Source organism: Dasypus novemcinctus, chromosome 21 (assembly GCF_030445035.2).
Source record: "Dasypus novemcinctus isolate mDasNov1 chromosome 21, mDasNov1.1.hap2, whole genome shotgun sequence".
Classification (NCBI taxonomy): domain Eukaryota; kingdom Metazoa; phylum Chordata; class Mammalia; order Cingulata; family Dasypodidae; genus Dasypus; species Dasypus novemcinctus.
The window spans coordinates 29,103,627-29,127,857 of NC_080693.1; the positions used below are offsets into that span (position 1 = coordinate 29,103,627).

At 55.9% G+C, this 24,231-nt stretch overlaps 1 protein-coding gene across 5 annotated transcripts in view; it reads left to right on the top strand.

The window, feature by feature from the left end:
• The first annotated feature begins 496 nt into the window (after positions 1-496).
• TRPV3 (transient receptor potential cation channel subfamily V member 3) overlaps positions 497-24,231 on the top strand; it is a 38,650-nt gene continuing 14,915 nt past the window's right edge. For 2 of the 5 annotated variants that reach the window (XM_071210398.1, XM_071210399.1), the window contains exons 1-10: positions 507-621; positions 1,071-1,317; positions 3,430-3,555; positions 5,972-6,092; positions 13,763-13,867; positions 14,020-14,106; positions 14,965-15,125; positions 15,777-15,953; positions 19,679-19,819; positions 21,615-21,895. In XM_071210398.1, coding sequence (XP_071066499.1) covers positions 5,974-6,092; positions 13,763-13,867; positions 14,020-14,106; positions 14,965-15,125; positions 15,777-15,953; positions 19,679-19,819; positions 21,615-21,895 — 1,071 coding nt within the window. In that variant the 5' untranslated portion in view covers positions 507-621; positions 1,071-1,317; positions 3,430-3,555; positions 5,972-5,973. Of the gene's footprint in view, positions 622-807; positions 912-1,070; positions 1,318-3,429; positions 3,556-5,971; positions 6,093-13,762; positions 13,868-14,019; positions 14,107-14,964; positions 15,126-15,776; positions 15,954-19,678; positions 19,820-21,614; positions 21,896-24,231 lie in introns of all 5 variants that reach the window. The other 3 variants (XM_071210401.1, XM_071210400.1, XM_058283761.1) reach the window with 3 other exon arrangements.

Genomic DNA, 24,231 nt, shown 5'->3' on the forward strand with positions numbered 1-24,231 from the left:
ACGAAGTGGCCATTGTTAGCTCCATTTTACAGATGAGGCAACCGAGGCTGGGACAGTTAGGTTACACAACCAGTAAACAGGATTGCCTGGACCTGACCCCGGTCAGGCTTGACTGCTGAGCCAGGCTTCCTTGCGGAGAACAGCCTGTTCCTTGGCCAGAGAGGGATGCCCCAGCTCTGTGCTTCCTGCCGAGGGCCTGGGCGCTCTGCTCCCTCACCACGCTCGCTCCGCTCTGAGACGCACCCGTCCCTCACTTTACCCATAGGCCTTCCTCAGAAAATGTGTGGGTGCCAAAAATATCATTTGGATTTGCTTTTAAATTTACTCTGAGCTGTAAAGAATCCTGTGGGAGGTTTTTTGTTTTTTTCCCCTTGTGGGTGTTCTTTTGTAAAACGAAAGACTGCAACCTTTTGTGTAAACCTGGCATTGCTTGCTGCTTAAAGGACACACGTGCAATTAGCCTGTTCTTTTTCTTGTTTTTTACTTCTGTCTCTTTATCTTCCTCTGTGTCTTTCCCTCCATCCCTGGGAAGCAGGATGAGCCACAGCCCAGATCCTGCTGGGGAGGCTGCTCAGCTCTCCTGGCCCAGGGGCCAGGGTCAGTCTGCTTGCACCGTGGCTGGTGAGGGAATCTGCCTGGCTCCCCTTCCCTGCCCTTCCCTGCCTGCACCCACCCCTCAGAGACCCCTTCTCTCCCTTGGAGGCTTGCTGCTGGGGCCTGGGGTCTGCAGGGCTTGGAGGGGTGGCGGGGGCAGGGGAAGGGCCTGCTGGATGCTCCTTTGTGTGTCCTCTGTGGGGTGTTTTACAGCCCATGGTAGGTGGCAGGACGACCTCTGCATCGCACAGACAAGCTCACGGCCAACTAAGGTCTCCGCTCTGCTGTAGGCCTGGTGGCAGCGGGGTGCCCTTGGGGTATGTGGCAGGGCCAGCATGTCTGGGGCCGCTGGGGTGGGGGTGGGAAGGTTGGGTGCCTTTCCTTTCCCTCCCTGCACCCTGACCAGGCTCCCTCGAGCTCCTCCACACTTGCAGCTAATTTGAACAGTGCCGTTCCCGGGACCTTTGCCTCTTCAGGCTCTGTTCCTCCCACCCACCATCAGAGAAGACTGAGGTCACTGAAGAGAGGTGGGTGCGGCATGGCCACTACAAGAAACCAGGAGCCGGAGAGGAGAGCAGCTTGCTAAGCCCCCCAGGCTCCGAGGCACTGGGGCAGCTGGGACTGAGTGCTGAAGGTCGCTTGCAAGCCCCAAGGCCAAGTGGGCAATGCTGGGGTCTGCACCGGCAGAAGAAGGCAGGACTGTGCCGTGTGGCCCAAACACAGGTCAGGAATCGCATCAGGGCAAGCGTCTGTCAAGGCTCAGGCAGGTGCTGCCTTTGGTTTGGGAGGATTGGTTCAGCCCTGCCAGTCAGTTTCCTGCCTGACCATACTGGGGACAGAATCCCCACCAGGGCCACCACGGGCCATGTGCCACGTGAGGCTGGGCCAGCACAGCCCTTTGTAATTCCCTGCCTCCCAGAGCGCCAAGAGCAACCTCGTCAGCCTGGGGTGGCTCTGCCGGTTCCAGCCTGGCTTTACAGCCCCATGGAGTGATGGCCCCACTGTGTTCAAAGGTTGCCCCAGGCTCATCACTGCTCCTGGAACCTGCCGGCATCTCTAGCCTCTGTGCCCCCGCTCATGAGGCTCTCTCTGTGGAGCTACCCTTCCTTCTCCAGCTTTGGATGGATTTCCTTGCACCCATCCCCCACCCCCATGAAAGGCACTTCCTCCCTCCTTGGAGGTCTGACCTGTCTCTCCGTGGCTTACTAGTCCCTTGGGGGTGGAGACCACCTCCTCCAGGTCTGTATCCCTCACTGCCCCCTTGCTTCCCTTCCTGGCCTCGCCCGTGGGTTCTCACGATGCAGGGCTTGGGCATAGCCCAGTCCAAGGACCTGGAGCTGCAGTTCCCACATGTCAGGTGATGCCAGTGGCTCTGGTTCTGGTGGGTGACCCGGCCTCTGCTCCAAATCACAGCAGCAGGGTTCCCCTTACCTCTTATTGGGCACATCACCTGACTTTGGTGGGAGACAAGGGATCTTTTGAGCCAGGCCCAGGCTGCCCTCTGAGACAGTGTACTAGTACAAGGCAAAACACTGAAATCTGGCAATAGCCTCTTCCTCCAGGCTCTGACGCGGTCAGAAGCAAGACAGGAGGGGCGAGGGGCTGAGTCAGGAGGCGGCCACTGAGTAAGAGAGGGAGGAGAGAGGAAGCACCTCACCCCACGCTGGGCTTTAACGCAGAATTTCAGGCATGATGATGACATTTTGAGTTGTGGAAGTGGGAACTTGGAGACCCCCTTGAATTTAACTTCAAAAGCAGCCTCCCACTTCATCCTGCAGGACTGGTAGGACCTGATGGGGTTAGGCCCACGAAGCTGTATTTTCTGCCCTTACGGGTCACAGGTCCTGCCCTTCCATCCTAGAAACCTCACCCTGTCTCTTGCCGCCTCCCCATCTCTGGCAGGTTTCAGCAATGAGGGACCGAGGGGCAATCAGGGAAGTCCTTGCTACATGAGTTGCTTGCACCACCTGCCAGCAGAGTCTTCCCATCCCAGTCCTGCCCGCGGGAGGGAGCGGGTGTGCAATTCCTGAGTGCCATGGAGGCGGGCAGGGCTGCCCAGCCTTGTTCCACTCCCTTCCCAGCTATAGCCATGGCCAGGAGGGAGGGCACAGATTCTTCTTGGGACACTCTGGCCTGGGAGGCAGGTGGCCCGGGCAGTTGCTAGGAGCAGGAATTGGCAGGACAAAAACAATCATAGCTAACAGCTGTCATCATGTGTTGAGTTCTGTGTGCTGGGCTTTGTTCCAGCCTTTATATGTGTTCTCTCGGGTAAGCCCCATGGCAACCCTACGAGGGTTGAGATGAGGAAACTGGGGTGCAGGAGAAATAACTTGCCCAAGACCATACAGCCAGGCAGGGGCACAGGGGCCTGTCACCCAGGTCCATGGTGCATGACTTCTGATAAGATGCATCAGATGGGGACTTCCGTCCCTGAGGGATCTAATGAGGGGTGGTGCTGGATCTTGGGATCAACCAGGTCAGCCCTGGGGAACTTTCATGAAGCCCTTCCACCCCCACGCTCTTTGACTTCTCACAGCATCTCGGGAAGCAGGTATTATGATTTACATTTCTCGGTTGGGGAAACTGAGGCCTGTGATGGAAGGACCTGCCCAGCATCAGATACCAGATAGGGAAGAGTTGGGACCAGAGATGTGGCCTCAGCGACTATGGCCTCCTCTGTCTCTTCCTGGCTGGGTGAGGCTGCTCTGCGGGTGGGTGGTGACTCACCTGAGGCACGTGGGCGGGTGGGTGCTACACCTGGGCCTGGTGGGCGGGACCAATCTGGTGCGAAGGGCAGGCGGCCCAGCCAGTTCTGCCTCTGCCGCCTCATTCCAGCCATCCCTCTGCCTGCGATGAGAGCCTCCCAACGCTCCAGCCACAGCCCCGCCAGGGGGCCTTGGGCCCAGGACATGCGGTGATCCCAGAGCCAGGGAGGCCACTGCCACCCAAAACCGTGCTAGGGTGAGTCCTTGCCGCACACTGCAGCCAGTCCCTCCATGGTCCTGGGAGCCCGGAGCAGGGACCTCGGGGAGCCTTCAGGGCATAACTCGCTTTGCCAAGAGGCCTGGGGGGTTTGGAAGGGCACTTGGGCAGCCTGGGGGGCATGTAAAGCCGGGTGGGAGCTCTTGGCTACAGGGTACGTGCGAACACAGGTTCCAATGGACCCGGGAACCTTTCCCTGAGGTTTGGGTATCTTGGGATGGGGGAAGGTTTTGAAGTTTTGGAGGGGCAAGGGTGAGGCTTCTTGCTTCCCCAGGAGGCCTCCCAGGGATGTGGATTTTGGGGGCAGGAGCGTGATGGGAGTTCACGATGGCATGAGGTGGCACCGGGGCTTGAGAGGAATGGGGAACAGGCATCGCACAGGTGCTGAGCCGACAGCTGCTGGGCCAGGCAGGTCCTGGCTCACCAACCTGGGGCAAGGAGGGGCTCCCTGTGGCTCCTGGGCCCTTGGGCCAGTATCAGGACGTGGGAGGCACAACATTCCACTTTCCAGGTGAGGAAGCTGAATCCCGGAGAGATGGACGGCTGGGGCAGCGAGAGAGTCTGGAAGGCGAGAACACAGGGTTTACGAGGTGACTCAGGGAGGTATTTCTGGTTGCTACAAGCCTGGTCCAGAGTTTTCCTGACTCTCTCCTGCCCTGGCTGCCAGGACTTCCCCACGTTCAAGGGCCCAGGGCTGGGAGGATGCACCATCAGCAGTCATGGGTCAGGGCCACAGGGTCCTTGGGGACCATTCAGCCCATTTCCCAGACAGGACACTAGAGGCCCAGGGAGGGGTAAGAAACATGCTTTCCACCTTCTCCTTCTCTCTTGGCCCAGCCCAGGCATTTAGCTCCACTTGCCAAAAGGTTGCTTCAGACTGAGGAGCCCGGAAATGTGGCTCCATCCTCATCAGGGACCTGGGGATATGGGCAGGGGTCCGGGCACCCCCATCTGGCTTTGAGGCCCCCTCCTCAAGCCTCTCTGCCTCCGCCCCCTCTACTCCAGGAACATAACCCTCCCCAGGTTGCTCACCTGTAGTGGGGCGGGGGCTCGGTCCCTTTTCCAAACTTGACTCAGGTCTGATGACAACCTGCTCCATTCACTTCCTCCAGGAAGACTTCCATTTGGGGCAGGAAAACCAGTGGCCCCAGCTCCACCCCACCCTCTGGGCTCTTCATTTGTTTTCCCTGCCCGGGTGTGAGGGAGACACAAGCTGAACTCAGGCCCCAGAACTGCGGACTCACCTCTGTCCACACGGCCCTTTCCCTTGCCCATCTTGTCCTCTAGACCTGCCCACCCCTCCCCATCCAGAGGGCCCTGGCTCGGGCTTCACCCCCTCTCCTAGCCCCCTGGTCTCTGATCCCCCCACAGCCTGCTCGCCCTAAAGGTGCTGCCCCTGGCCCCATGTTCCCTGCTGCCCTCAGGGTCAGACAAGCTCCTGGCCGGGGTCCGAGGCCCTCACAGTGTGGCCCAACCTGCTCGGGCGCCTCTCGCTGGCAGCTCTCCCCAGGAGCCACGCTCTCCAGCCACACCAGCCCCTGCCATGTGCTGCCTGCCCCTCTTGGCCCCTGCCCTCTGCTCAGGCTGGCCCCTTGGCCTGCATTGCCATCCTCCACAAAGAAACCTTAAGGTCCACCCCACAGCTGGCAGCTGGAACCAGTCCCTCTCCCAGCGTCTCTGTACCCGTCCGGCCCGAGAACAGGGCCCAGCCCAGACTTAGCATCAGTAAAGCAGGTGTGGCCTGAGGGGCTGCCCCTCTGCCTTGGGAGAGGGGGCTCAGCTGCTCCCCTTGCGGGCTGCCAACTGGGATCTGCTTGTGTGCTCCTAGAGCCTTAGGCATAGATGGGAACCCAATGGACAGCCAGCCACAAGGCTGTTAGAGTCAGCTTTGGGTGGGTACGAGCAGAGATGGTCCGTGTGTTAGCTGCAGGGACGACCAGGGTGCTGAGAGAGCCCAAACACCAGAGGGCCCTGAGGATGAATTATCAGGAGCACAGTGTTGAGAGCAAAGGAGGTGATAGTCCTGCTCTGTTGAGGTCAGACCTTTTTGAGGAGAGCTTTGAGCACAAAGTCTGAGAGGGACATTGAGAAAGCAGAGATAATCTCAGGAGACCCCCCAGGGACGGGGTTGCTGGTGGGGCTGGAGAAGGTGAGAGGTGGTCCTTGAGAGAGGCATGGTGAACGCGACGTGGCGCTCTGCTGGGCTCCCCTCCCTGCTGGAGCAGGAAGAATGTTCTCCCCGCCCTAAGGGGGATGGGTTGCCTGGGAAGGTGGGGAGGGCGTTCCGAGTCCCAGGGCTGCGAGTAGGGGCTGGAGGGTGCCACACGGCGCTGCAGCCCCCACGGCTCCTCCCCACTTCCTCGACCTGAGCACCTGCCCCGCGGTTCCGTTCCAGCCATGAACGCCCACCCCAAGGAGATGGTGCCCCTGGTGGGCAGGAAGGTCGTCGTCCCCGGTGGGAACCCCGCGGTCCTGCAGGACAAGAAGCCGGCCGAGATCACCCCCACCAAGAAGAGGTAGGGCCGGCAGGCTCGGGCCTGGCTCCGCACTCAGGGGCGCAGGGGGGGCCTGCACCCACTCGGTCTCATCAGGGTGGCCTGGTGCCTGGCGGGGGCGAGGCGGGGGGCGGCACTTGGGGCTGACCTGAGGAGGTCAGGAGGACTGGCCCAATCAGGGAGGCCCCTGCAGGGGTCGGGGGCCGGGAGGGAGGAGTAGTCAGGAAGGCTGTTGGAGGAGGTGAGGAGCCTTCCCTGTGATAAGCAGCACTAAGCGGGGAGGGAGATCCAGGCTGCCTGGGACCCCGGTGGTTCCCCCAATGACCCCCCAAAGTCCCCAGGGGTCTGTCCCCCAAAGGTTCCTCCAGTTGGTATGCTTTTCACTCCCACCAACAGCTTTCACACCTGCCGTGCCCCTGGCTGGGTTACTCAAGCCTCAGGCCTCACCTGTGTGATGGGGGCAACAACAGTGGTTTAACAAGTGGTTAATGGGGATTGTGTGGACAGAGTGCTCAGCACGCGGCCTGGTGGTGATGCCGGCATCGTGATGTTTCATCATCCTGGTCATCATCACTCTGTGGGCCCCGGGATGGGAGCAGAGCTGGAGTGGTTACCTCTACTTCACGGCTGGGGACACTGAGGCCCGGAGCTGGGAGGTGCTGCTCTAGGTTCACACCTCCTGACCCTCCATCGCAGATGCCTCCCGCCTCAGCTGATTCCGGGACCCTTAAGCCTGAAGGCCCCCTACTCCAGCTGTGGTTCCCATGGACTTGGGGTCGGGCCCCAGTCTACTGTCACCCATATGCCCTGCCTTCCCTGCCCCCACCCAAGGCCCCTAAGGCCAGAGGTGAGCTTGGCGTGATAACATTTGCCTGTTGGTTCGAGTAAGGATCACTGAGGCCCCCAGTCCACCGGTCCAGGGCTGGCCAAGGTGGGAAAAAAGGACACAGAGAGAAATAACATGCATGCTTGCTAGTACTCCAGCGAGAGAGGACCTAAGGAGAATATGGGAAGTGCCCAGAGAGTGGACTAGGCGAAGTGGGAGCCCGAGGAGGGGTGCGTTACCCTGTGGGCAGTCTCGAGGCACTCCCTGGGTGGAGTGGTGTAGAGTGGACATTGGCAGTTGGAGAGGAAGGGCAAGGGCCTGCCGGGCAGAGGGACATGTGAGCAAAGGCTCAGGGCAGGGACTGGAGAAGAGAGCAGTGGGGCTGAAGTGCTGGCTGGGTGGACTGGGTCTTAGGGGTTCGTTAAGGTATAATTAGGGGGTTCTGGACAATTTTGAGGACAGTGGGGGCCACGGCGGGATGTTGAGTGTGGGGATGCATGGAGAGATTTGCATTTTGGAAGGGCTGCTATGGGTGATCTGTGTGGATGATGCATTGGAGGGGAGGTTGGGGCAGCAAGACTGCAGGGACACTTTTGAGAAGCCCAGGTGCTGAGGTCTGAGCCTGGGTGGTCAGGGGTGCAGGAGAGGGGCAGACCGGGGAGGTGTGAGTATTGTGGGGTCTGCAGGATCAACTATGAGAGCAGAGGGCATAGGAGGAGCCATGAGACACCCCCTTTTCTGGTGGGATCCTTGAGGGATGATGGGGCTGTTTCTGACAGGGGCACTTCAGAGGAGAAGGAGCAAGGCCGGGAGGGAGCGGCCGAGCTCAGGTGGGAAATGTTGAGTGAGAGATGCCTGGGGGATATCCAGGTGGAGGTGTCCAGAAGGTACTGGTTGGAGCCTGGGAGAGAAAACTGGCATCAGGTGGGAACGTGGGAGGGCTTGTTTAGGTAAGAGCAGAGCGGTCCCCGAGCTAAGCCGGCAAGGCTGCCCTCCCATCTCTGTCTCGCTTCTGCCTTCCCCGTCCCTTCCTGCTGTCCCAGGGGAAGGACTGAGGACAGGGCTTCAGGAAAACCCCAAGTTCTTCCCATAGCGGGACCAGCCAAGCTGCTTCTTCTGAGCCCATCCTGGGTCACACACTTAGCTCCAGGCTCAGCTCCGCCGACTGTAGCCAAGTCAGTGAGGTGTGAGCTTTGTCTCCTTCCTCAAAATGCTCTCCAAGGACCTCACAACATGCTCACTTTTCCTCAACCTTAAAGGTTTTTGTATCTCCATCAAAACTGAGTATAGGACCTGCCCTGGGAAAAGAGAAAAGTATGTGCAAAGAGAAGAGAAAACAATTGTAGGTAAATAAAGAAGGTGATGTTGAGCTCTAAGGATATGCCACTAACGGTGGACTTGAAGGCACTAAGACGTCTGGACTGGGGAGAGACTTGGGGACGTGGGAGCTCTTCCTGAACCATCAGGAGTAGTTGCCTCTGGTGCCCCCTCACTGGGCAAGAAGGTGGCCGGGGACAGAAACGACGCCTGATAAAGGCTGTGGAGGAGCTGGCCCTGCAGAGCACAGAGCACTTGGGCATTTCTTGAAACAAAGCGGGTGGCCAGACAGGCTCCTTCCAGCCCCGGGGAGTCTTGGGGATAGTTCTTTGCCTCCAAAGGGACAAAAGTGCAGGAGAAATGGTGCAGAACTATCTGCTCCCCTGAGTTAACAATACCCAGGTGGTGGCCTCTGGCGGGGCCCAAAGTAGGAGTGAACAAACAGCCTCTGCTCCATGTTGGGAACCAGGATTCATGGGCCAAGCGTGTGCCAGCCGCTCATGACGGTGGGTGAGACGCAGAGTGTAGAGGGGCAAGCAGGGCAGGCGTAGGACAGGCCCTCGTGGTCTAGCAGCTCCCTTCCTCCACGGGTCGGTCCTTGTCCAATAACCAGGGTCCTTCCCTTTCTGGTTCCCGCCCTCTCCTTCTTGCACCCTGGGCTGCAGTCACCAAAGTCTTCCTTCTTCCTTCCTCAAGCACAGCTCTCACCTTCCTGCCCTGAAGGCTTGTCTCAGGCTGCTCTACCTCCAGTGCTCTCCTCGACTTCACCACAGGTCCACTTCAATACCCAGACCCAGCTCCCCCCTGAAGGAGCACGGAGCCTTCCCCAGCCCCTGTCACTGACTGGGACGTTCCCCTGGGCCGCTCTAGCCCAGCTTGTCTTATTGACCTGTGTCTTGGCTCTGCTTGAGCTCTCTAAGGACAGGGGCCCTGGAAGGGCCATCTCTTCTTCCCTGCCAAGTTTCCTGCACAGAGCCTGTTGGCGGGTTTTAAGTAAGTGGGTGAGTCTGTGAAGGAGAAAGCAAGACTATGAGAAGGAAGGGGTGAGTTGAGCATGCTGCCCCCCAGCCAGCAAAGAGAGACTCCATGGGGAGGCAAGGAAATCTTCTTCCCTTCCTCTGGGCCCTCAATTTCCATGGCTTGGAGTGGAGAGATGCTCTTACGACCTGGTTTTCTACATTGCTCTTGAGATACCTGTGGCCTTGGGAACAGGCCCCGAAAAGGTGGAGAAGTGAACGAGAGGCAAAGGACCCATCCTCACTTCTTGTGCAAGAGTGGGGAGGGGATGGGACTAGGAGAGGTGAGGGTTTTGGGCAAGTCTGTCCATCCATCCGTCTGTCCATCCATCCATCCATCCATCCATCCATCCATCCATCCATCCATCCATCCACTCACTCATCTCTCCATCCATCTGACTAGCCGTTCTTCCTTCTATTCATGTATCTTTTCTTTCATTGCCTATCCATCTTCTGTTCATCCATTTAGTGAGGTCTTCTGAGTGCCAGAAGTGTTGGGTTCTGAGGGATCAAGGATGATGCAATCTCAGCCCTTGCCATTGAGGACCTTATAGCTGAAGGAAAGTATATTGTCCAGAGCAAGGAAAGAGATGGCCCACTTCATCTTGTCCTGGTGTGACCTTGGGGCTGCTTCTGGCCAACTCACTGGAACAGCAGCTCTGCCAGGGAAGGGATTTTTGCCCACTTGCTTACCACTGTATCCCCAGAACACCATATTCTAGAATAGTGTCTGGCACATAGTAGGTTCTCAATAAATATTTGTTGACTAATGCACAACCGAGTAGCCCAGACAGGTTGAAAGGGGGTCTGGGGAGGGGCGGGACCCTGCCTGGAGAGAACTCCTGAAACATCATCCAGGATGTTCTGGGGCTGAGCCAGCATGTGTTGGAAGCCTGGGTCTGAGCTACCATAGTGGTCTGGGGACAGCTTTGGGATGGCAGTTCCAGGCACTGTGAGGTGGGGAGTGCAGAGGAGTGGTGATAGAACTGGATGACCCCTGATGTCCACTTTAGCTGGACAGTCCACAAGTGGACAGTGCCGGAGCCCTGGCTCCAGAGTCCAGGCCTTAGCCATCATCTAGCCCAAGCCCTGTCCATCCAGTGAGGACTCCTGACCCAGAGATCACAAGTGACTACTGTCTGGGGTTACAGGGGAGGCAGAGCTGGACTAGAGCCCAGGCCTCGGGTTCCCAGCCTGGGCTCTGCGGCTGCCTTCATCTGCTCATTTGGAAGAAGGGTTTGGTTTTAGGCCAGGTCAGGAGGCTGCCCTGATCTGTGGCAGACGGGAAGGTGAGGGCCAGTGAGTCAGCCTGCGCAGCCCGCGTCCCGCTGGATTGGCTCCCGGCCTTCCGGGTCTTGCCTGTGTCGGGAGGAGAGTAGGAGAGTTCCCAGCCAAGCCCGGGCGGTCCTGCCTGCCCCACCCTGGGAAGCGGCTGAATGGGGCAGCCCCTCGCCACGGCGGAGGCTGGTTTGGCTGGAAGCAGGCCCCGCGGGCGGAGGCAGCAGCGCAGCAGCTCGGGGCGTGGCCGTGAGCCGTGACGTCAGCAGCAGCTGGCGGTGTAGCCGTGAGCCCTGACGTCAGCTGTCAGGTTCTCGGGCTGCCTTGGCCTCTGCCCTGCGGGTGCCTGAGCACGAGCTGCCTCCCCACGCAGGGCCCCAGCGCCCTCGCCCCAGAGGGCCCTACCCCCTCCCCCGCTGCCCTCCCCCGCTGCCCTCCCGCCCAGGCCTGAACCGCAGGGCGCTGGCTCTGCGCCCTGGGAGCTGCTCTGTGGCCTGGCAAGGGGAGGGGCAGTGCCGATCCTTCCTGGCCTGGGAAGGAAGTGGGTGCCGAGGGCTGGGAGCCCCTGGGAGCCTCTGGTCAGGACAGCGGTCCCCGGTCCGGAGAGCGGCCCCTGGTCTGGAGGCTGTGGTTCCTGGGCTGCGCCCAGAGCTGACAGCGGGCGCAGCAGCCGAGAGGCGGGGCAGGGTCTTGCTGCAGCCCCGGCCCCTCAGCCCAGCCCCTGCCAGCCTGGCTGTGGAGGCCTTGCCCCTGAGCCTGCGGCTCTGGGCCCTGGACCACCACTGCCTGCCTTCGCTGCAGCGTCTGAACCCGCCTGCCTTTCTCCAGAGGCAGGCGGGGGCTGTCTGGCCTGGAGGCGCAGTGCCTCTCTCCCGCAGTGGGCCTCTACCCTCCTTGGGGCTCAGGCCTGGTGACTTGCCTGCCCGGTCTCTCTCCTCCCAGCCTGGCTTTTGAAGGGGTTTCCTGGGGATTCCTTCTCCACGAGGGGTTCTCAGTCTGGTCCCCTGACCCCCCAAACCCTCTGCTCTAGACCAGTCGTGCTCAGGCTGTTTTCACAAGCAACAGGACGGATGCTCGAAGGGTTTGCCTGTGGGTGGGGGCAGTGCCCAATCAGCTGGTGTAACCTAGGCCCCTTCCCCTCTCAAGAGAGCATGTTACAGGAGCAAGGGGGCGGGAAAGGCTTCGCTGGGAAGGTGACAGCGAGTGTAAACCTGACTGAAGTGAGAGACAAGCCAGGACAGTATCTGGGGGAACAGCATTTCAGGCAGAGGGAACAGCAAGTGCAGTGGCCCTGAGGGGTGCTTGCCTGGTGTGCTCAAGCATGAAAGGCAGGCGGTGCGACTGGAGCAGAGACGGCAGGGGAGAGGCTTGTGGAAGAGAGGTCACGGGGAGTCTTGTACTCAAGTGATACTCAAAACATGATGGATCTGTTCAGTAACCCCTGGAGGCTGTTTTCCATGCAGGGCAACTTGAGGAAGTGCAGCCATGGGAGGTGGATGGGGCTGCCACAGCCTCTGTAGGACGGCAGGGGGCGGGGCTGGGGATGGGGGCTGGCAGGTAGTCGGAGGTGGGCCGGTGAAGGGAGGGCACACAGGTCAAAGGTTTAACAGCTGGAGTGGAAGTATTTCAGTAAATTAACCAGCTAAATAGAAACTCTGCTTGTAGGTCACAACAAGAACTTCGAGTTTTACTCTGAGTTAGACGGGGAGCCCAGGGTGGTATGATCTGACTTTCCTTTTCGAAGGATGTCCCCAGCTGCTCTGTTGAGCATAGATCTTAGGGGCAAGGGTGGCAGCTGGGGTACAAGTTACTAGGCTATTGCAATAATCCAGCAGGTGATGTGTTATTCATCCAGATTATTAACCAGAGATGACGGAGGCTTGGGGTACCACGGAGGTGGTGAGCACAGTGATTGATTCTGGATTTATTTGAAGGCAGAGCCAGCAGGATTTACTGAGTATATTAGTCAGCCAAAGGGGTGCTGATGCAAAATACCAGAAATTGGTTGGTTTTAATAAAGGCTATTCATTTGGGGTAGGAGCTTACAGATACCAGGCCATAAAGCAGAAGTTACTTCCCTCACCAAAGTCTATTTTCAAGTGTTGGAGCAAGATGGCTGCTGACGTCTGTGAGGGTTCAGGCTTCCTGGGTTCCTCCTTTCCAGGGTCTTGCTTCTGTTTCCTCTGTGAGCTTACTTCCCAGGGCTCCAGCTTAAGGCTTCAGCATCAAACTCCAACATCAAAAACTCTCAACTCTGTCCTTTGCCATGCTTTTCATCTGCAAGTCCCCACCCACCAAGGGGTGGGTACTCAACAGCCTACTGACACAAGAGGATTACCAGATTAAGTAATCAAGTAAATCTCTGAATCCAATATAATTTCATATGCCCAGAGGAAAAAACCGATTTACAACTTAATCCAATATTTCTTTTTGGAATTCATGAATAATATCAAATTGCTACACTGAGGTATTGGATGTGGGAGAGAGAGAAAGGGAGAAGGTCAAGGTTGACTCTAACATGTTTGGCCTGAACAGCTGGAAGGATGGAGGCTTCGGAGACAGGGAAGGCTGTAGGAAGAAGAGGTTTTAGGTGGAAGACCAGGGCCTTGCCTAAAGACAAGGTGGGGGTCCTGCAGCCTCCTTCCTCTCTCTTCATTCATTCATTCATTCATTCATTCATTCATTCACCCTTCATCCTTATTCAGCATTTACTTTGTGCTTGTCAATTTTTAGGTGAGGGTAGAGGACTGAGTTAAACAGAAGTCATCTCTGCCTCATAGATCTAAGTCTAGGAACCTCCCCCAGGAAGGGCTGTAGCGTCCTTTGAGGCGTTGGGGACGGTGGCAGGGTTGTGCCAGTGGGGGACCTAGATCCCCTCCCCACATTCCCCGTCGCTGGTGAGTCTTTGCACCTGGAGGAGCAGTGTGGACAGCGACATCCCCTCCAGGTGTTAGTCCCCCGGTAGACAGTGGAGACCCAGGTTTGAATCCCGGCTCAGCCACCTCCCAGCATGTGATATTGGGCAAGTTAGGTCTTCTATGCTGAGCCCCCAAGTGCCCATCTGTGGAACTTGGACAATCACGATGCTGCCCGCCCCACAGGGTGCCGAGGGGATTGGCGAGGCTGGGAGCAGGCAGAGTCCTGCGCAGTGGGGCCCGAGCGTGGGTGCTCGGCGTGGTCCCTGCCCCGCAGCCTCGGTGCTCAGGCAGACGGGCCCTCCCGGCTCCAACGGCCTCGCTTGGGTGTCCCCTCAGCGCACACTTCTTCCTGGAGATAGAAGGGTTCGAGCCTAACCCCACGGTTGCCAAGACCTCTCCCCCCATCTTCTCCAAGCCCATGGACTCCAACATCCGGCAGTGGTGAGTACCAGCCGCGGCGTGCCTCCCGCCCCGGCCCCGCCCTCAGTGCCTGGGGCGGGCATCGTCTCACCGGTCACTTAGGCCGGGCTGTGGCCTGCCACCACTGTCCCCTTTTAGACCTGTCCCCCCTCCCTCCCCTCATCCACCCCCAGCGTCTCTAGCAACTGTGATGACATCGACTCCCCTCAGTCTCCTCAGGATGACGTGACAGAGACCCCGTCCAACCCCAACAGCCCCAGGTAAGCCTGGCCTCCCGCTGTGTCCACTAAGGGCAGAGGCCCAGGAGCCTGGGCCCTGCGGGGGGAAAAAAGAACCCGCCGTCCCTGGGGCCTCGGGACGAGTGTCCGGAGGCCTGGGCCCATGGCTTGTTGGAAAATCTGGGGGAGATGAGAGTAAAAAATTTTATCAGGGGAGCAGACGGGGCTCTAGCACCAGTTCCCAGTGCCTCCTAAAAACAAAAAACAACAAATAAACCAACTCAGGGGAGCCAATGTAGCCCAGTGGTTGAGTTCTGGCTCCCCATTTACGAGGTCCTGGGTTCAATCCCTGGCCCCAGTACCTCAACTATAAAGTTTATCAACTATATATAAAAATAATGCCCATTCATTATAAAACATGTAAACAACAGTGTGAAACAGAATGAGAGCTTTAAAACAATACCAGTTACATAAATTAAAATGCATGACTATAAAACATCACTATGCATTTTGCAAGCATACATAAAAACAAAAGGATATGCATCAACCTATTAGATGGTTGCCTATTTGAAATGCAGGGGTGGGGAGGGATATTTGAAAAAAATTCAGATAAAAAATATGGAGTGAAATTGCCTTCCCCCCCCAAACCCAAACTCAACCACCATCAACAACCAGGCAACTATCCTTCCTGATTGTTACTATGTGTATCCAAATATATAATCTGATAAAACATGGTCACATACAGCGTAGATAAGGAGCCTGCACCTGGAGCCCTCCTGGAGGGAACGCAGGCACTGACAGGTGTGGCTGGTGCCGAGGCTCATAGCAGAGCAGCTCTGGTGGGGAGAGGGGAGAGATTGGGAGGCGGGGCATACATGGTGAGACAGAAACATTGTCTAGCCTCAGTGCCAAGCTGGCCAAGGAGGAGCAGAGGCGAAGAAAGAGGCGGCTGAAGAAGCGGATCTTTGCGGCCGTGTCTGAGGGCTGCGTGGAGGAGCTGGTGGAGCTTCTGGTGGAGCTGCAGGAGCTGTGCAGAAGGCGCCGTGGCCAGGATGCACCTGGTCAGTGCCTGGTCCTGGCAGAAGGGGCAGGGCTGTGAAGAGCCTTGAATGCTGGGCTAAGGAGTGAGGGCAATAGGGAGCCATGGGAGGGTTTAGACAGGTAAGGGTCACAGTCTTTCTACTGCGCGGAGGATGGCAGTGAAGTTGGAGGCAATGAGAAGGCCGTTGTTCAGGCAGTGCTGGGCTGGGAGGGGGAGGATGGTTCTGGGGGGCTCTGCAGGCAGTGCCATTGGCAGGCCTTGGGAACTGAACCTGCAGAGTAAGGGAGCAGGAAGGGTGCAGTGTGGTGGCATTTTGACCTGGCTGACTTGGTGGATGGGAGAGTCACGGCTGTCTTGGGGACCAGAAGGAGTAGCAGTTTAGGGGAGAGGTGATGAATTCTAATCAGACGCCAGAGGGGGTGAGCTGCAGATGGAGTGGACAGTGGGAAGCCATGTCTGGGTGAGCTTGCCCTTCCCACCCCCACCAGGGAAGGGGGCGGAGGGCAAAGAGGCGACCTCAGGTAAGGGCTGTGGAGAAGGATGTGGAGGAGGAGGAAGAGCTGGAGGGTGAGGAGAGCCGGGGAGCGCAGTCAGGGTGTCCGGCGGAGGGCCATGAGGCCGGGGGCAGCTGGGCCCCTCCTGCGGCCCCAGCCTGGGAACCTCCTTGCAGACTTCCTGATGCACAAACTGACGGCCTTGGACACGGGCAAGACCTGCCTGATGAAGGCTCTGCTGAACATCAACCCCAGCACCAAGGAGATCGTGCGGATCCTGCTCATCTTTGCCGAGGAGAATGACATCCTGGACAGGTTCATCAACGCCGAGTACACAGAGGAGGCCTACGAAGGTGCCCTGCCTGCGGGAGGGGCCGGGAGCACCAGGGATGTCCTGGGGCGGGGTGGGGGCCCAGGACCAGTGTCGCCCCAGTGCCTTGCAGGGACACTGCTGTCACTGACAAACCCAGAGCACTTAGCCCAGTACCTAGAGGCACTCCGCTCTTCCTTCTTCCATGCTGCAAATAATTCTGAGCACCGAGTATGACCAGGCATTGTTTCAGGCACCAGAGTGCAGTGGAGAACAAAGCAGGTTAAAGCCACTGCTCCAAATAAGTTTTTTTTTTTTAGATGGTAAATGCTATACAAATAATAAAAGAAAGTAATGTCATAGAAAGGGGCTGGATGGTGGGCAACTTTAGAGTGGGCGGTCAGAGAGGTGACTTCTGACATGAGGCCTATACAAGGTGAAGGATCTTGTGCAAGTCAAGGGTGAAAGATGAGAGATGGATTCAGCTTGGCCTGTTCTTGGTCTGTTGGTGCAATGGGAAGGAGGCCAGAGATCTGGCAGGGGCCAACAAGTGGTAACTATTAGTATTGCCATTGTCCTTACTATTAACTGACTCATTTGGGTCCCAATTTTGTGGCTTCCCTCTTAAGCAGGCCAGGAAGGGAGCAGGGAGACTTAATCTGGGATATTGTCTTCCAGTCCAGTGTATCCTCATTTGAGTTTTTTTTTGGAGGCAGCAAATGCCCCCTTAGGGCCCTATGAAGCCCTTGTAGTAAAATGATTAGCTCAAGAATAACTGGACACTGTCCTGTTGATGTGCCAGGTCATTAAACCTCTCAGCTGCTTTCCAGGTTGGCGTCTGGCTAGGGATCTTAGCCTGTCTCATGAAGTGTACTGACTTATTATTTAAACTCTGGAGACTTTCAACAGGGTTTTTTGTTATATACAATAAAAAGTCAAGGATTGTGAAAAACTAGAAGTTCCAGAGCAGAGGAGAGGAAGCCCTGGGAAGAAAGTGGCAACAGATTGCAGGGCTGTACCCTGAGCTGCCAAAGGAAAGAAACCAGGTGGACTAAATAAAGATCTCAGACTGTCACCAGGGAGGTTCAGGCCAGTGCCTTGAGCTTGTCCATCCTGATTCTTCTTCCTTTTCAGTTCTCTTCTGTCCCCTCCTCTCTTCTGGTCAGTCTTGCAGGTTATTGGGGTGGGGAGGAGGGAAGGGCTTACAGATTCCCCTATTCCAGTGCATTTTTTATGGTTTGTTCCCTTACTGCGTTTTGAGATTTCTCTGTAAGTTTAGATTCCAAGTCATTTGGTGAACATGTAATTTTAAAATATATTTCCCTTGTCTGTAGCTAGGCATTTCATTTTCTTGAACGTCTCATAGGCAGACAAATGTTTTAAATTTGGTGAAGTCCAGTAAATCATTTTTATTTTCTTTACGAATCCAACACAATTTATACTTCTATAAATAATACATAAATAATTTCACCATAAAACATGCAAACGATACGTTAAAAAAAAAATACTTCACCCATCTCCTGCTCCTGGCTTGCATCTTTGAGGACTTTTCTAGGTCTTTGACATCTGTGTACAAGTGCCTGTTGAAAGAAAGTTTTATTTAAGCAGTTATTTAACATAAAATAGTATCATAGTGTCTGTATTGTTCTAGAACTTGCTTTTTTGATTACTTTGATGTCTTAGAGATCTCATGTCAGAATATGAAGAGTCAGCCCCGTTTTCACCTGTTTGCTCTGCCATGCCTTGTTTCTCTATGCTCTGCTGATGGAATTCCAGGTGTTTCAACTCTTCACTTGGACAATGCTGCTGTGTGCATTCTTGTCTATGATTCTGTACACAGGTGCACACATTTTTAAGGAAAATACTTTTAACTGGGGTATCTGGGTTCAAGGGTATGCACATTTAAAATGATAATATTGTTACCTCCAACAGGTACTAATTCTGTCCCCCGCCCAATAGTGTAAAAGACTACTAATTTCCTCACTCCTCACCAATACTGGGTATTATCCTTCTTTTTTTTTTCCCTTTGCCAATCTGGTGGGTGAAAGGTGTTGACTCATTAGACTCTAATTTTCATTTTCCTGATTACTAGTGTTTCCAAATATCTTTTGCCTCATTTATTGGTGTGTTAGGGTTTCCCAGAGAAATTGAACTGACTATATAAACATACAATTTATTCTGAGGAGTGGGCTCATGCGGTTGTGAGGTCTGGCAAGTTGGAGTGCCACAGGGTAGGCCACAAGCTGTAAGTTCCATCTGATAAAGGTAATTCTCAAGCTTGGCAAGTCTATGTTCTCCAGGGGAAGCTGTCTGGCTGAAATTGAGGTAGAAATTCTTCTTTCTGATCACTTAAATCCTCAGTTATGGCTTTTAAGACTTCCAACTCATTGGACGAGGAGGCTCCTAACAGTGCTGAGGGCAAGCTCCTTTGTTGATTGTAGATGCAGTCAGCCATAGATGCAATCAACCGATTAAAAGGTGCAAGTCATTCTTTGAAATACCCTTTCAGGTACCAATCAAACACCTGATTGATCAAACAATTGGAAACCATAACCTAGCCAAGTTAATTAACCATGAAACTGGCCATTTGTATTTTCACCTCTGTGAGGTGCTTGTTTATCATCTTTTCTCAGTTTTCTTTGAGGATGTTTTTCTTTTTATTGGTTTGTGGTGCTCTTAATATATTATGGATTTTGAGAAACGCATCATCTCTTGGATATGTCTCAAATATTTTACTTAGCGTATCGCTTGTTTGTTTTTAAAATTTTCTTTAAAATATATTTTGAAATATAGAAGTCTTTAATTTTTATGCAAGCAAATATGTCAGTCTTCTGCTTTATGGTTTCTGCATTGGGGTCTTCCTGAAGAAGACAGTCTCTATTAAAAAATTAGCCATAAACAAAATTTCCTCTATATTTCCTAATGCTTGGTTCTTTAATCCACCTGGAACTTCTTTCTGTGTATGGCGTAGTGGCAGGTCTTCGGAAAAGGCTGTTTCTGGTGGGCATTCTGAGATCCCCAGCTGGACCCCTCCACCTGGCGGTTCTGCACATGGTCCACCCAGCGCCCAGGTCCTTCTCCCACACCCCCTGGACCACCCTGATGACCCTTTTGCCGAAGGTTCTTTGCACTTTCTCCTCTCCCTAGTTCACCCAAGTTCAGTTTCTCATCATTTTTCTCACCGGTGTGATAGTTTTTCATAGATCTCTACTCCTTCTAATGCATCCTCCCAATTTGCAGCCTGTACTCTGAAAACACACACCAAACAGGGGTCATGCCACTTTCCTGTGTCAACGTCTTCTAGGACTCCCCATTGCCCTAACCTCTTACCCTGGCTTTATGAGGCCCTGAGCCGGCCCCACCTGGCCCTGCTGACCCTCTGTGGTCTCAGCTTGGAGTCTACTTCCTCCAGGCAGGCCTCCTGATCCCCCAGGGCTGGATGCCACAGCCTCCTGTATTTTTGCTATATCTCAGCAATTAGGGCTCAGTAAGACTGAGCCTCTTGAGGAAAAGGATGCAAACTGCACCCTGTATCCCGGCGCCTGGCGCTGCAGCCCGGCCCAGCCCAGGTGCTCAATGCTTCTTTGCATCCCTGCAAGAATGTGCGCAGCAAGGAGCGAGGTTGGGGCTCTCCTCCGGCGGCCGGCTGGCAGACAGGCAGCCGGTACTCCCCATGGTTCCGTGGGGGAGAGGGACCAGAGGGGGCAAGGGGCTCGTGGCCCAGGGTCGCAGCCACCGAGCGCCCCGCCCACCCCGCCCGGCCCGCAGGGCAGACGGCGCTCAACATCGCCATCGAGCGGCGGCAGGGGGACATCGCGGCGGCGCTCATCGCGGCGGGCGCCGACGTCAACGCCCACGCCAAGGGCGTCTTCTTCAACCCCAAGAACCAGCACGAAGGCTTCTACTTCGGTGGGTGTCGCTCCAGCCCGGGCGCGGGCTCGGGAGGACCGAGCAGCCCTCAGAGCCGGAAGGGCTGGGGGCTCGGTGGGAGCGTGGTGCATCCAAGAAGCCCTGGGGGTCTTGGGGGTCTGCCTTGGCAGAGGGCTGCAGGGGGGAGAGACCTGCAGAGGGAGGGACTGCTCCACTCCACAGGCGACAGGTAGGTCCTGGGAGGGGAAGGGCTCGCCCCAGTGCAGACACGAGCTGATGAGCCGCCCTGGCTCCCCGCTCCATCCTCTGTCCTCTGCGCCCACTGCCTCCCGAGGTGGCAAACAAGGAGTCAAAAGTGAGAGGCCCAAAGTCCCCTGACTAGTCTGGGAATCCAAAAGCATTTGAGGTTAGGAAGCTCTGGGTGAATTTTTAAATTTTCAACTTAGAATCTAGAGAGAGTGAATTTCACCTAAGGTAGCAAACAGTTCTGTGTGTCCACAAATGCATGCAGTCACCATCAGGAAAAGGAAAAGAAATTCCCTGGTGCAACTTTGTGGTCATCCCCTCACCCCACCCCAGCCCCTGACAACCACTGATCGGTTTCCTTTTCTGGGTAGCTTTTTTTTTTTTTTAGGTACTGGGGGCTGGGGACCGGGACCTAGTATGTGGGAGGCCGGCGCTCAACCACGGAGCCACATTGGCTCCCCTGAGATGGTTTTTAAATTTGATTTACTTGATTTTGTATTGTTTTAAGGAGGCACTGGGAACAGAACCCAGGACCTCTCATGTGGGAAGCAGGTGCTCAACCGCCTGAGCCACATCCGCTCCCTCTAGGTAGTTTTTAATAAGCAGGATTAGGTGGGTGTGGCTGTCCTAGAGGGCAGGGTCTTGTCTAATTCATGCCGTGTCCAATTCCCCAGCATGGGGCCTGGCTACAGCCGGTGCTGGAAAAATTTGTCGAGTGGGACATAGAGCAGGAACGGGAGGGAGAAGTTTGGGAGGCCGCTGGCAGGTGCAGGGCCCGAGCTCAGGACCGGCTTCTGCGGACCTGTGTCCAGTCCTCGTCAGTCCTGGGCTTTCTGTGTGACCACACACTCACCACCTGCCTTCTCCTCTCTAAACCAACATTTACTGAACTTATTATATGCATCAGGCACTGTTCCAGGTGCTTGAGATACATCAGGGAACAAAACAAAGATCCCTGCCCTGATGGAACTTGCATTCTAGAGGGGGAGAGGCTATCAACAATAAACCTAATAAGCATGAACTTTATATAGCATGTTAGAAAATGGTAAGTGGCACTGAAAAATAAGAAGTAAAGCAGGGGAAGGGGAATCAGGAGTTTTGGGAGGGGGGGTGTGTTTCAATTTTAAATAGAGTGGTTAAAGTGGGTCTCATTGAAAATGTGACAGTCAGGCAAAGACTTGAAGGAGAGGGAGGATGAGCCAGGGTCCCCAAGGTGGGAAGGTGCCTGGTGTGTTCAGGGAAGAGGAAGGAGGGCATAGTGGCTGGAAGGAGGTGAGGGAAAGGGAGAGGAGGAGATGAGCTGAGAAGATGTGGGGCTGTGGGCCACTGTGGACATGAGCTCTTACTCCGCCATCCCTGGCTGCTGCATTGAGCACAGGGCGCTGGAGGCCAGGGTGGAAGCAGGGAGACAGTTAGGAGGCTATTGCGGCCCAGCTCGGTCTTGCCCCCTGCACAAGGGCGCATCGGGAGAGGGACGGGACCTCAGGGTTCCCAAGGTCAGGACACGTGCTGTGCGCCCGGGGCTTGGGGAGGGGAGTCCTGCATCCGGTCCACGAAGGGACTGACCCCCAGTGCTCCCCTCGGCCAGGTGAGACACCCCTGGCCCTGGCGGCGTGCACCAACCAGCCCGAGATTGTGCAGCTGCTGATGGAGAACGAGCAGACGGACATCACCTCGCAGGACTCGCGAGGAAACAACATCCTGCATGCGCTGGTGACGGTGGCTGAGGACTTCAAGACGCAGAATGACTTTGTGAAGCACATGTATGACATGATCCTGCTGAGGAGTGGCAACTGGGAGCTGGAGACCACGTGCAACAACGACGGCCTCACCCCGCTGCAGCTGGCTGCCAAGATGGGCAAGGCCGAGGTGAGGCGGCGGGGGGCTGCAGGCGGCGGGCCGGGTGGCACCCTCGGATCACAGCCTGGCCCTGGTGGGTTTGTTCAGCGACCCATGGAGTTGGGGAGACCCAACCGGGGGCTGCCTGCAGGGCATCAGTACCTAATGCCTGCATTTTCTCCCTTCGGCCCTGGGATCTCCTCCGCAATATCTCACATGCTTTGTGGCTGAGAATTCCAGCGTGCCTGACCCTGAGGGCCTCCAGCCTCTCCTGCAGACAGAGCTCCAGAACCGCTGCTCTGCATCCAGGGCCCATGGGCCGCTGCTGCTGCTTGACTCGGGGGAGACCCCGGCCTGCCCATCAGGCTGAGCCTCTGAGTCAAGTCCCCAGCAGAGCGGGTGGCTGCTGGGAGGACCTTTTGTGTCCACTGTGATGCGGCCAAGCAACTTAAGGCTCAGCCTGGCCCTTGGTGAAGACTCAGGCCGGGGTGTTCTGGGATGGGCTTGGTCTGGGGTCAAGGGCAGGACCTGGGTTGGGGCTGGGCCTTAGCTTCCCAGGGACAAATCCCCTTCGGGTCCTCACTGTCCCTGAGCCCTGGGAGGTGACCGTGGCTCCTGGGAGGCTGTAGGAGGAGTCGGGTGGGTGGGGACTGTTGAGCAGTCACAGCTGTGCCAGGCTGAGGGCAGCTGACTCGGGAGGCAAGTGCCCGAGAGCCTTGGGTCCTGTCCCCGTGGTCAGGCGGGACCCACAAGGGACCTTTTTATTCTCTAGTCGGGGGAGGAGAGGTTGGAGAATGCTTTCAACAGAAGAGGAATTGTGCTTCTCCCTCCCGCCATCTGCTGCCCGCCCCCGGGACACGGCCCGGGGCTTTAAGGAGAGAAGGCTTGAGGCTGCAGGTCGCAGGTCCTCTGAGGGCCTCTTCCGGGCATGCTGCTGGGGCACGTACTTCCCCTGGCACGAGGCTTCCTGGAGGGAGCATGCCCCGGGGCGCCCTTGCCTCCAGGGGGCACAGTGCTCCCCGCAGCCATCCCAGGCAGCCCCCCTGCCCCCCAGCTCCTTCTCCCCTGCTGCAGTGCCCTTTGGGAAATGTTTTGGATGCTGCCCCACGTTGGCCACTGTGCTGGCAGTGGGGCGCGCAGGGAGGAGGGAGGCAGAGACCTGCCCTGGCGCGCTTCCAGGCGGGGGCCAGGACGGACCCAGTCCATCTACGGGAGACAATGTCCTCGTGGGAGAGGAGGTGGGAGTCCCCGGGTGGAGTGACGTCAGGGCTGAGCCTGTCCTGCCCCACGGGGCCCTCTTGGGTCTTGGGGCTGGTACTCGTGAAAACCCGGCCCCCATCCTAGGGTGACTCGGGGCTCAGCTCTCTGGGAGAAGTGAGCAGGAGAGCAGCAGCTCCCAATCCTGCCTGCACTTTGAAATCACCCCGGGAGCTTTACAGAATGATGCCTGGGTTCCACACCTAGAGATTTGGATTTAATTGGTTGGCAGGGGTGTGTGTGGGAGTTTTTAAAATTTATTTTTTTTAATTGAGGTGAAATTCACATACATTCAATTAACCACTTTCAAGCATACAGTTCCATGGCATTTAGTGTATCCTGTTGTGCAACCATCAGCTCTATTTAATTTCAAAACTTTTCCATCACCCCATAAAAACAGCCTGGACTCATTAAGTAATCACTCCTGATTGTTCTCTTTCCCCCATTTTCTGGTAACCCCTAATCTGCTTCTGTTTCCATGGATTTGCCTATTTTGGACATTTCATGTAAATGAAATCGTACAATATTTGTCCTTTTGTATCTGGCTTCTATCACTTAGCTTCTATCACCATATTTTCAAGGTTCAACCATGTTGTAGCATGTGTCAGAACTTTACTCTTTTTTATGCCTGAATAATATTCCGTTGTCTGAATATATTATGTTTCGTTTTTCCAGATGGCTGTTGTGGACATCTGGGTTGTTTCCACTTTTTGGCTATTGTGAATAGTGCTGATTTGAATGTACGGATACAGGCTTTTGTATGCACTGAAGTTTTCATTTCTCTTGGGTGTCTACCCAGGATTGGGATTGCTGGGTCATTTGGCAAAGCCATGCTTAATGAGGAACCGCCAAGCTGTTTTCCATGGCGGTGCATCATTTCACGCTCTGTGGGATCTTTCAAGTTCCTTTGACTCCAATGTACAACAAAGTTTGAGGGTCCCTGACCTCGGGTGCAGGTGCAGCAGTGTGTCCAGGCTGCTGTCTTCACCACCGTCCATCTGTCCAGAGTAGTGAGAGGGATTTTGATTGAGGGTGGGATAGGGAAGCTGGGAGAAAGCCTCTAGCTCCTTCTCGAAGTCCAGGCCAAAAGGAAATGATTCTCAAACGGT